This window comes from Galeopterus variegatus, unplaced genomic scaffold (assembly GCF_000696425.1).
Source record: "Galeopterus variegatus unplaced genomic scaffold, G_variegatus-3.0.2 Scaffold1613, whole genome shotgun sequence".
In the NCBI taxonomy this organism is placed as follows: Eukaryota; Metazoa; Chordata; class Mammalia; order Dermoptera; family Cynocephalidae; genus Galeopterus; species Galeopterus variegatus.
Genome location: NW_007727724.1, coordinates 362,982 through 374,486, shown reverse-complemented (window position 1 = coordinate 374,486; position 11,505 = coordinate 362,982). Strand labels below are relative to the sequence as shown.

The 11,505-nt window shown below is 46.1% G+C and overlaps 1 protein-coding gene across 1 annotated transcript in view; it reads left to right on the top strand.

Moving 5' to 3' along the window:
- Nucleotides 1-710: 710 nt before the first annotated feature.
- Nucleotides 711-11,505, top strand: part of LOC103594725 (alpha-adducin-like) — a 19,770-nt gene continuing 8,975 nt past the window's right edge. The window contains exons 1-5 of the mRNA XM_008577978.1: nt 711-716; nt 2,601-2,852; nt 5,586-5,687; nt 6,319-6,408; nt 7,151-7,243. Of these exons, the coding sequence (XP_008576200.1) occupies nt 711-716; nt 2,601-2,852; nt 5,586-5,687; nt 6,319-6,408; nt 7,151-7,243 (543 nt within the window). The remainder of the gene's footprint in view (nt 717-2,600; nt 2,853-5,585; nt 5,688-6,318; nt 6,409-7,150; nt 7,244-11,505) is intronic.

The window sequence follows — 11,505 nt, the reverse complement described above, 5'->3', positions numbered from 1 at the left end:
GAGTGGGGTGGGGTGGTCCAACATTGCGTCAGGAGTCAGATCGTTCCAACTGGCCAGCAAAGGGAGGAAAGCCGAGGGTGGCCCAGTCGTACAGGCCCTTCCTCCTGGTGGATACTTTGACACTTCACTGTTCTCTTCCTAAAAGTCAAGTGTGGAAGAGAAGAAAGGAGGTAAGAATGAACCCCAGCCTATCACACCATGTGCATTATGTTCTAGAAGGTAGAGGGAAATCAAAATTGGGCAGTAACTGATTGGATAAGGAGGAAAATGAACAACTAATCATTGAAACGTTTATTACATAAAGAATACTTCATTCAGTTTCCTTCATGTGCACAGATTGTCATCATTCTTTACTAGAGGCATGTAATTTATAAGAAGTAAACCGGACAGCAATCACTGATCATAGTCCATGTTTTAATTTAGCATCTGTTCAGCTGCATATGTTGTTGTTGCTAATAACTGAGTAGGGTGGAGAGTAGTTGACGATTCCCACTCTATAAGAAACATTTCCTTTTCACACTTACAGTTAAAATAAGTGCTGAATTGTTTCTCCAGAAATCAAGATATAATTTCAGTTTCTCAATGAAGGAATAAATTTGTATTTTTAACTACAAGCCAGAGAGTAGTTCTGAGGTCTGAGTAGTGCCTCTAATTTTGGTTTGACCCCATTTAAAGGGGATGAAAAATCCATACCCTGTCAGGATAAAATGATGACGGTGAGTCCTGGGTGGTTTGTCCTCGCGTTATACAGAATACGGCATCCTAGCCCTCTAAGCAAGAGGAAACCCGAATTAATAAGAATTGCATTTTTCAGAAGACAGTCTTTCTGTGGCTGTGTCATTATCTCCTATTATTCCTCAACAAATGATGCTCATAAATGGAAAAATTGCCAGTACAGACATTTGCCTGTCTTTCTGAGGATAGCTGTGAAAACAGAACCAAAGACAATTCCTTTAGTGATTGTTATTACTTTTTTTTTTTAATGTATTAAAGTAGTGATTGGTAATGAAGGTGGCTCCCAAAGAGGAACAGAACCCAAGGGAGAGGAAATTCCTGAACTGAGAGAAATGTTTCTAGAATACCTTGGCACACAGGAGTCCATGCACAGCTGAACTCAGCTTAGGGTCTCACAAGACTGCAGTCAGGGTTTTGGCCAGGGCTGTGTTCTCATCAGAAGGCTTGGTGAGGGGAGGAGGATCCACTTCCAACCTCCCTCAGGTTGGGGGCAGAATTCATTTTCTTACCACTGTCGAGTTCTTGGTGGCTTGATTCTTCAGAACCAGCAGTGGAGAGACAGACTCTTACAAGATAGGCTCTCCACTCATATGTGATACACCCAGGACCTTTTGTGAATTCCACTGTTTAGAAGCAAGTCAGAGACCCCACCCATGCTCAAGGAGGAGGGGATTACAGGAGGTGGGGACCTGGGGGCTACTATAAAGTCTATCTGCCACAACTACCAAATGCTAAATACTGGATGGGAGAGATGAGTAAGACACCATCCTCTCTCTTGATGACGCTGTATGTGGCGGTAATTAGCAGACGAGTTGCTCAGCAGAGGCAGGATTAAGTGGTACACATCTGTGAAAGCACAGCAGATGGCCATGAGGCAGAGTGGAAGGTTGAACTTGAATGTTGTTATATTCAAATGTAAAATAATTTTGCTGAGAACCACTTGTTATGAGGTGCACTCATTTGGTCTTTCCTAAAGATTATCACAATATTTAAACAGTGACTTAAAAGGTAAAAGAAAAAAAATGTTAAGTAGGTTGATGAATACAACCTGTATGGTAGCCAGCAGCAAGTAAGCCCTGTTTGTGTTTTCAGTTTGTTTGTTTTTTTTGTCCTTTTTGAGACCGGCCGCACCACGCTCAGCCAGTGAGCGCTATGAGCGCACCGGTCATCCCTATATAGGATCCGAACCCGTGGTGGGAGCGCTGCTGCGCTCCCAGCGCCGCACTCTCCCGAGTGCGCCACGGGCTCGGCCCGTGTTTTCAGTTTTAACTTCTTGTTGAAATACAATACAGAAACAGGAGGGTGCACATGTCATAACTGTTCAGTTTGTTAAGTTTTTAAAACTGAACCCACCATGTTGTCAGCACCCGGGTGAAAAACAATAGTACCTCAGGACACCCCCAGGCCCCTTCAGTCACTTGCCCCCTCCCACAGGTGACCACTATCTTGTCTCTAATGACAAAAGATTGTTTTTGCCTCTTTTGTACTTTTTATATTTGGAATCAAACAGGTTTACTTCCCTCAGCATATTTGTGAGGGTCATCCACATTGTTACATTTAGTAGTAGAATATTCTCACGACTCTGTCATGGTCCATCATGTGCATATACCACCGTTTATTCTACTGTTGACAGACTTTTGGGTTGTTTCTACTTTTGATCCGTTAGAAGTAGTGCTATCAGTGTTTTAGTACCTGTATTTTGGTGAAGACGTGTGCTTCTGTTGGGCATATACTTAGGAGTGCAATTGAGTTGTAGGTTATGCATATGTTTTAGCTTTTGTAGATATTTCAATGCAATGTTCCAAAGAGGAACCCTGTTTTGAGATCTGGAGTACTGACTATCTTTTACTCTTTTTGGACCCTAGGGCTACAGAACTGGCTACCCTTATCGATACCCTGCTCTGAGAGAGAAATCTAAAAAGTACAGTGATGTGGAGGTTCCTGCGAGTGTCACAGGCTACTCCTTTGCTAGTGATGGTGAATCAGGCACTTGCTCCCCTCTCAGACACAGTTTTCAGAAGCAGCAACGAGAGAAGACAAGGTGGCTGAACTCTGGCCGGGGTGACGAACCTTCTGAAGAAGGGCAGAATGGAAGCAGTCCCAAGTCGAAGACTAAGGTGTGGACGAACATTACACACGATCACGTGAAACCCTTGCTGCAGTCTCTCTCGTCCGGTGTCTGCGTGCCAAGCTGTATTACCAACTGCTTGGTCTGTGCCTACCTTACTGTTCATAGTTAGATGATGTAGAGCAAGTTGGGTAGCTGGGGCTTCGGAGGCTTTGGGAATCCAGCCTTTCTGACCCAGATATAAAGTAAATTTTCCTCATTAACTTCCTTTTAGTCTTAACTGAAATCATCAACTTTATGCATTAGCTAAAATTCGGATAATACTGTCTGCTTGAAACTGCTTAAGATTGCATGTACCTCTTCAGTAATTCCAATATAACCTGACTCCATACATAGCAAAAATCCTAACATATATTAACCTAAAAGTAGGAGCTCTCATTTAGTTCAGATGGTATTTGAGTACTCTTAATACTTCATGCACAAAAAGGTAGGTCAGTCATAAACCTGATGTCTTAGTGCTGTGAACTCCAGAGGTTCCATCGAGTCAGTAAAGTCTCTTCTTTAAGTCTTTAGCGTTTTCTTAAGCAGTTTTACCTCGTGGCTCACCTGTGTGTTTTCACTGGCTCTTTTCCCCTCTCAGTGTTGTTCCCCTGCTTTCTATCCCAAAGCCTCCGAACGCTCACAGCCAGCTGCCCTCTGCATGGACTGTTGCATGTGAGTAGACGGCCGTAGTGGTGAGTCTTCTTCTGACTCCTGCTGGGTGCGGCATGACCCGAGAGCAGTGCAGGCCACCTGCGGGCGCCAGTGACAGAGGCTGCAAGGCGCTCCTTCGTTTCAGTGCTAATGCTGCTCAGAGTCCCGTTTGCTCTGAAAGGCGCTCCGATGTCCTGGTGCTGAAACGTTCCTCTCAAGATTGGTTGTTACTATTCCTGCATTAAAATGTAGGAGTGGCTCATTTCTAGAAGCCCTGGAGTGGAGTTCTTTTGTGAGGAGACAGAGGCTGGGATAGACAGAGTCATCTATGCAGGACTAGTTAGAGTTTTGTTGAAATCAGGTTAGATGTTTCTAAGGCAGCAGGCCACCAAATAGGCAAAGTGGGATTTTCTTTTCCCCTTATAACAGTGCTTTTATTTTATAGATTTATTTAAAAAAAAAAAAAAAGTTTTGTCTTCCCCAGGTGGTTCTGGTGTTTCCTGATACACAGTTGGCGAGAAGTCTCCGTGCTCCCGAGCAGCTTTGTCACGTGGGCAAGGACCCTGCGTGACTGTGGCCAGGCTCAGAGCATGGGAGTGCATCTCTCCTCTTCCCTCCTCTCACCCTCCCTGTCTCCTGCCCACGCCCCCACCATCTCCCTTTTATTTTTTTCATTTTATTTATTTTTTACTTGTATTACTTGTTAAAGGTAGTGGGCCTTAAAAAAAAAACCACCTTTCTGCTGATGATGTAAATACACAGTGCTGAATTGCTGCGATGAATTTTTCCAAAGTGTGTATGCAGTAGCACCTTTGAGCTTTATCTATTGTTAGCTTGAAAAAAATGAAATCACTTGAGGCATTTTAGTCAATGTCTGCTTTAAAGGGAGACCTTGTTCACTACTTGAATTTATTTCTTATTTTGTGGAGTCGTACACATTCCATGCAGTATTCCCAGGTCGGTATATTTTAATTTATAATAATTGCTATTCATTTTTAAATGTGTTTACACTTCTGAGGTTGTTGTTTTAATGTTTTGACTAAGAATTATTTTTGATAAAACGCTGGAGTTGTTCTTATCTGAGAGGAGAACCGTCAGTGAGTACCCGGCCCCATGCCCATCGCACACGCTCCTCACGGCGGCGCAGCATTGGCGGCTTTGTTGCTTTCTTCACAGTCGTGTGGGCTATGGCTATCTTTTGCCTCTTGAAAATATTTTGAAAGGCATAACATTTGCTAAGATGGGCTTGTTTTAATGTTCAGTGCCTATTTATGCCCAAGAACTAGAATTTGATTAAAAAAAAATCTCGTATTTGATTAGAGATCCAAAAAAGATTTATGAGGGGAAGTAAGCACACGCTGTGCCCCCGAAGGCACTGCTGACCATAGGCACTGATACCTAAAATGGCCTTTAATTAAGGACTCATGAAGCGCTTCAAGTTTGTTTGGGATATTTTTATAGCACTCAAAAGTGTTAAGCTGTAGAAAATATTTGACATCACCAAACTCTTCCGGTAGCTACTGTATAAGTGTTCATACAGTAATTTTCTTGGGTTGCAACAGTTATGCAAACAGTGCTTTCCGATGCTGTCATTTATTTTATTGCAAAACTTTGGTGATGCCCACTCTCGCCTCACAGTGCAGATCCTTTCCCTGCCCCTGGGTGGCAGCATCACATCGCTTTCCATGATCTGTCATCTCATGCTTCCGGTTGGCTTTGGTGTTGGGTGACTCAGAGCAGTGAACCAATGGCCTCTGAGGGGCTTCCCCGGCTGGCCCGAGGGGTGATGGGGCTCCACTCTGTCGTCAGCCTGCATCATGCCCCACATTTCAGCAGGGCTTTTTAGGTGGCCCTTTCTGATCAGTCATGACTCTGATTGGTTCCATTATTAACCGGTTTTTATGTGGCCATGTCCCACTCTGCCATGTGGCAACTCTGCTGAGTGATCCAGGAAATGCAGTCATTGGTTCAGTCCTCTTTGTGATGTTCAGTGCATGACCAGATGTGAGAGAAATTGGACAAATTGGATGCTATAGTTTCACTTCTTGTTGTCATAATCCTGACTTTTTAACTGTTCTTGATATTACAGTGGACGAAAGAGGATGGGCATAGAACTTCCACCTCTGCTGTCCCTAACCTGTTTGTTCCATTGAACACTAACCCAAAAGAGGTCCAGGAGATGAGGAACAAGGTGCGTCCTGCTGTCAGCACTGGGTGGGAGCTGGGGTGCGGGGCTGGAGGGGATGCTGGCTACTTCAGGGGTGGGGGGTGTGCCTGCTGCAAGCAGAGGATGTTTGCTGTCACCACTGTTGCAACTGAAGTCATCTTTCTGTACTGCTTCTACTGTTCTGTCAACACTGTGAAGTGTGAGCAGCAGACATTTCTGGGCCACCTTGCTCCTCTTGAACTGATGCTTGCTCACAGGTCGGAATTGGAGGCTGCAAAGACGGTTTTTAGCAAGAGTAGAACAATTGCCCCTGCCTTTCAGGGTTCATTTAAAGAGTTGTGAACAGCATTTGGTATATCAGAACATCAGAATGTCACTAGAAGATGGGCACAAAGGGAATATTTTCCCCCAACTTAGTGATCTAGGCCTTGTTGAAGCGATCTGAAAAGTGTGGAAAGTCAGTAATAGTCCCTCCATCCTTGTAGACCCATGTCCTGTGAAGCAGGTAGGACCAGTACCATCAGGCACTCAGGACGCACTGGGCTGTCCTGCCATCATGGGGTTGGGGAGGAGTGGAAGCCTAGCTTGCACTGGGGTCCAAGTGCATGGCTTCTCTGTACTGTTGATGTGTGTTTATCCTTCCTTCCATCCTCAGATCCGAGAGCAGAACTTACAGGACATTAAAACAGCTGGCCCTCAGTCCCAGGTTTTGTGTGGTGTAGTGATGGACAGGAGCCTCGTCCAGGTGAGAGCTCAGAATGTCTCTGGCATTAGTGGGTGGTGGCTCTGTGACCATCTGCTCCAGAGTTACACTTAAATTGGGAGAGAATGACTGTATAAGGTAAGTTTTCTAGATGACCAGTTATCTTTGTTAAAAAATCTTTGTGATAAGAAATAACCCAGGCACTCTTCCTTGAGTTTTAGACCAGACATAGCATGCTGGGGCCTGTGTCTGTCCTCTTGTCCTCGCTCCTTGTAATGCATGCCTGTGTGAGGGGGGCACACATGCTGCAAGCTTTGGGACCGGGGTTCTCCATGGTTTCAGCAGTGTACTGTGTAAAGTGCTAAAAGAGGGTGGGTTTAGTAGACTTTTTTCTGAGAAATTGCTGTCTGCAACAGACTGCTGCTTGGGTTGCAGAGGGTTGGGTACCTGTAAATGTGGCCCACATTTACATGCATTTCTATAAATGACCGTATATAGTGGCACATTGAAGATAATTGTGTAAGTAGTTATCTCTGAAAATTAATATGCCACCTAATGCTTTAAATCCTGACTGCAGGGGTAGATGACTGTTGTTGCGTTTTCTGAGTTTGGCCAGCTGTGATCTGGTTTTGTGTTTGATGTCTGCACGTACCACTGTCATCACCCCGCATTCACTGTTGACGACCGTCCCTGCTGCATGTTCTTAGCTGGCTCCATCCTGTGCTTGGTTGATTTTCAAAGGCTTGGGCTGGGTGTGCTCTGATGACTCAGTTTACTGTTGCAGGACGCACCCCTCTCTGACTGTACGGAAACTATCGAAGGGCTCGAGCTTACAGAGCAGACCTTTAGTCCCGCTAGATCTCTCTCTTTTAGAAAGGTACTCATTGCCCTGCCCTCCATCACCTGTCGGTTCGCGCTGCTCCCTGTCCCCCCACCCCCATCTCCTCTCTTTAGGCATTGTCTTAGTTACTGAAGTAGCTTGAAATGGATCTTTAAACCATTTGTGACATGGTACAGGTGGTTGTGTTCTGCCTATTCTTCAATTAAAACCTTTGGTATGAGGTATTTTAAGTTTTTGTATTTCTATGTTATTGCTGAGAAATGGCCAGTCTGAATGATGTGGTGCATTTCTGAAGTTCTGCATGTGCCCTTGGTTATTGCATGTTTTTGGGTTTCAGTGTATGCCTTTACCAGATGCAAATTGCATATGGGCTCATCTGGGCAGCGTGTTAGTGGTGCCAGCTCTCCTGTGTGACCTCTGCCCTCTCTCCTTCAGCTTGGACTGTAAATGGAGTAAATGTAGCAACTGGAGGTCCTGTCATTGAAAGATGTCTTTTCAGAGGAATGGGAAATAAAACAAGACCATCTTTGTCAGACTTTGTTGATAAATGTATTTATTTATTTATTTTTTTCTGATCGGCAAGGGGATTGCAACCCTCGGCATGGTGTCGTCTGCACCACGCTCAGCCAGGGAGCGCACCGGCCATCCCTATATAGGATCCAAACCTGCGGCCTCGGCGCTACCAGCGCCGCACTATCCTGAGTGAGCCCCGGGGCCGGCCCAAAATGTATTTATTTTTACCTTAAAAAATGCTCTAGGTAATTTTCTTTAACAGTTGTAGGAGAGAAAGACTTATGAAAATATGAACCCCAAAATTGTAGTTTCTGTGTATGTGCATACCTACCTTGTATAGCAGGTGGAAGATCTGTCTGGTATAATTTGTCCAGTAGGGTAGAAAAGGAAACCTTCTGTAAGCATTTAGGTTACTAGTGTGCGAGACTTGGTGCCTGAGGCAGAAAGTGGCTGACCACATGGTTCAGAGTCTCAGTTGTGATGTTTACCCTGTTCAGAGCACTTTTCTAGGGGATGTCTCCCTCTCTTTCCTCATACACCTCTAGTGAGATCCAATTATCATTTTAGCAATGTTCCAAGTGCCAGATAGAAGCAGGTTTGTACCAAAGATTCTATATTCTTTTCTCGGATCCCTGCTAATAACATTATTTTGCATATTTATGTATTAATTTGACAGGTCCCGTTTTTCCCTGTCCTTAGAATTTACTTCTGGCTGCCATTCTTGCAGAAACTTCTCAGAGCAAGGTGAAAAGCTGTACTCTTTTCCCTGTCAGCTTGGTTTTTGTGTTTGGTGCTTTGGGCCGCAAGCTGTTGCGACCTAGTTGGTTCATGATTCTCAGCCTCAGATGTGTGAAGGCACCTGTGGTCGGTGAGCCCTAGGTGACTTGCCCTGCAGAGCCAGCCTGCGGGGACAGCCTTCTAGCTTTGTGGGGCAAGAGCAGGGTCCTAGACAGTCGTTGCAGGCTGTCTGTTTGGCATTGCAGTGCATTTAATGGATTATATTTGACCTTGTTAGGGCTGTCCAGATAGCGGCCTGGTTAGCTGTGTTAAAGGGTGCTTTTTTGTTTGTTTTTTGTCCTTTTTGAGACCAGCCGCACCGCGCTCAGCCAGTGAGCGCTGTGAGTGCACTGGTCATCCCTATATAGGATCCAAACCCGCAGCGGGAGCGCTGCTGCGCTCCCAGCGCCGCACTCTCCCAGGTGCGCCACGGGCTCGGCCCTAAAGGGTGCTTTTTTTGGCTGGTTCATCTAGTTATGGCTTTCTTTGCTCCATCCCAGCGGTGTTCATCCCAGCGGTGTGTGTCTCAGTCACCTGGGTGCTTCACGAGGGCTAGACATGGAGTCCCCACAGTCTGAACACCATGCTGTCTGCGAGGACACATCCAGGTGTAATTAACAGAGTACACCACTACACGCTGACTCATGGAAGAGATGTTGGCTGCCCCTGTATATAACTTGTTGCTCCAGCTTTTGCTTTCTCTCTGTCCCTGCTTTTGAAGTTCACATTAGCACCCTGGATCTTTATCCCAATCTGACTATACATATTTTATTTTTATGGTGAGAGTGTGCTTTGACCCCACAGATGTCCTTTACTGGGGTTGTTATTCCATTTCCTTTTATGTGGACCTCAAAATGCAGGCAGTATTGCTCCTTTTGGAACACGGCACTGCTTATTGGCAAGTTGAATTTCTCCTTGGCCAAGGGAAGAGGACCATGTCCTAAAAACTCCTCTTCCCAACGAGACAAGTGTGTAGATGCCTGCTTCCCACGTGAGAAGCTGAGCAATGTGTGTTTGGGACTTAGGGTGTTGGGCCTGTCTGGAAGGCCTTCTCGGCTGTCCTCTTCTCCCCTCTGGTGGTGCTGCTCACGGTGCAGGTGCCATCTTCCAACAGAAGGGATGAGTCATCAGTTCAGAAAGGATGACTTCAGCTTTTGCACCTCCCAGTGTGTAACCTGAAGTAACCTTGGCTGCCTTCTGGATTTTATTGCAAGTGGATTGAATGGTTAGAAACGAGGGTGTGAAATTTATGCTGCAAACTGTCCAGCCCAGAAAGGACTCTGTGGTCCCTCTGTCTAGTGCAAGCTTCCCACATCTGCACCTCACCAGAGGCCGCAGCAGTGCCACCTTTGTGCTCTATGGTAGAAACGCAAAGGGGCAGTGAGCCCACCTCTTGGACTCTATCAGTGACCTTGTGTTGAGCACCCAGCACTAAGCACTAAGAATGTCAGTTGAGTTGAGCACTAAGAATGTCAGGGCTGAGTTGGACCTGTTTAGAGATGAAAACTTGATGCTCAGAGAGGAGGTTGGTCACCAGCGTGGCTTTGCACAGCTTCGGGCGGGGGGGCCGGTTCCACCCCAGCTGCCTCAGGCAGGTATGGAAACTGTTACTAGGCCTCTGTTCAGCAGAGAGCCCTCATTAGGGGATTAGGCAGCAAGAGCCTCTGCGTGGCCTGCTGGTGGGCAGCTTTTCCATAGCCTGACTTCTCAACCCGGGCTATGCCCAGGCAGCCCTTTCTCTGAGTCTCAAGCATTGCTCTGTTTCCTTCCCTGCAGAGTAACCAGGTCACTTTGTCCCCATGTCTGTTCACAGCTGGTCTTGACAGCAGATCAGGCTTCTGCTGAAGTATTTGGAGGAGGGAGCCCACTGCCAGTGGAGGCAGGAACCCATGTGCTTTGCCTAGAGGGCCAGCTGTCCCAGCATGGGAAGGGTCCTCCTTGTCTCTGGGGCATTAAAACTTGGAACAAGGGCTTTGACATCTGTGACAATCGATTCTTGATATTGTATTCCTACTAATTTTGAACATTTGATTTAAATGAATTTAAACATTTATCTCAAACCTCATATCACCTCATTTTACTGGCAGTGATATCGGGATGCAGATGCAGCTAGCCAAATTGCCATCGATTTATAGAATGCTGTTGCATGAAGGGATCTTAGCAGTTGTCAGCCCTGCAGCTCCTCTTGCAGATAGTAAAACAGGCCTGTGGACAAGAATGGGCTTGTCTTGGGCCACAGAGCTAACCAGTGGCAGACGAGGATTCAGGTTCCTGCTTGGTAAGACAGGGCTGCTTCTGAATGAAAAGCCAGTTGATCTCAGGTCAGGCCTTGTCAGAGGAGGGCTCCACTTGACCAAGCAGACTATCAGGAGTCTCCAGGCTCTCTTGTACAAAAGTTGCCTATTTCAGCAGGCTTTTCCTTCTGTCCTGGACTCTTTGTCACTGGCCAGTCATAGAGTACTCCAGACACCCTGTACCCAGTGTGCCAGGCAGTGACCAGTCAGTTCAGGCTCTGTGGCCTTTGCCTGAGGAGTGGTTGGCCTGTGTGAGCTGAATTTCCCCAGAAATTGGCCTGGTTAGGATGTTCTCCACTTCTGGTGTTGGCCCCTTGCGGAAGTGAGCACTGAAGGAACAGGCCTGACATCAAAACGATTTTGGATTCTCCTGCTTTTATTTGATTTTGAAGGCTGTCATTAAGTAATGTGCATGTGCGTGATTTCTGGTTAACTTTCTCAGAAGTGAACCCAGAGAGCGTTTGGGGGCCATTTGCTTGTCCTCAGCCTTAACCAGGCTGAGCGTGGGCTCAGAGCTGTGCTGGGGTGGTGAGTGTGGGGTGGAGGCACACCCCGAGGCCCGCCCTGCGGCATTGCCCTGCTGTGCTCACCTCAGACTGGCGTGGTCTGGGAGCGCCGGAGTGCTTTTGCTTTGCTCTCTGTCCTTTTTTTCTTTATTTCTCTTTTCCCTTTTGTCTTTTTTTTTTTTTTTTTTTTTTTTTTTTTTTTTTTTTT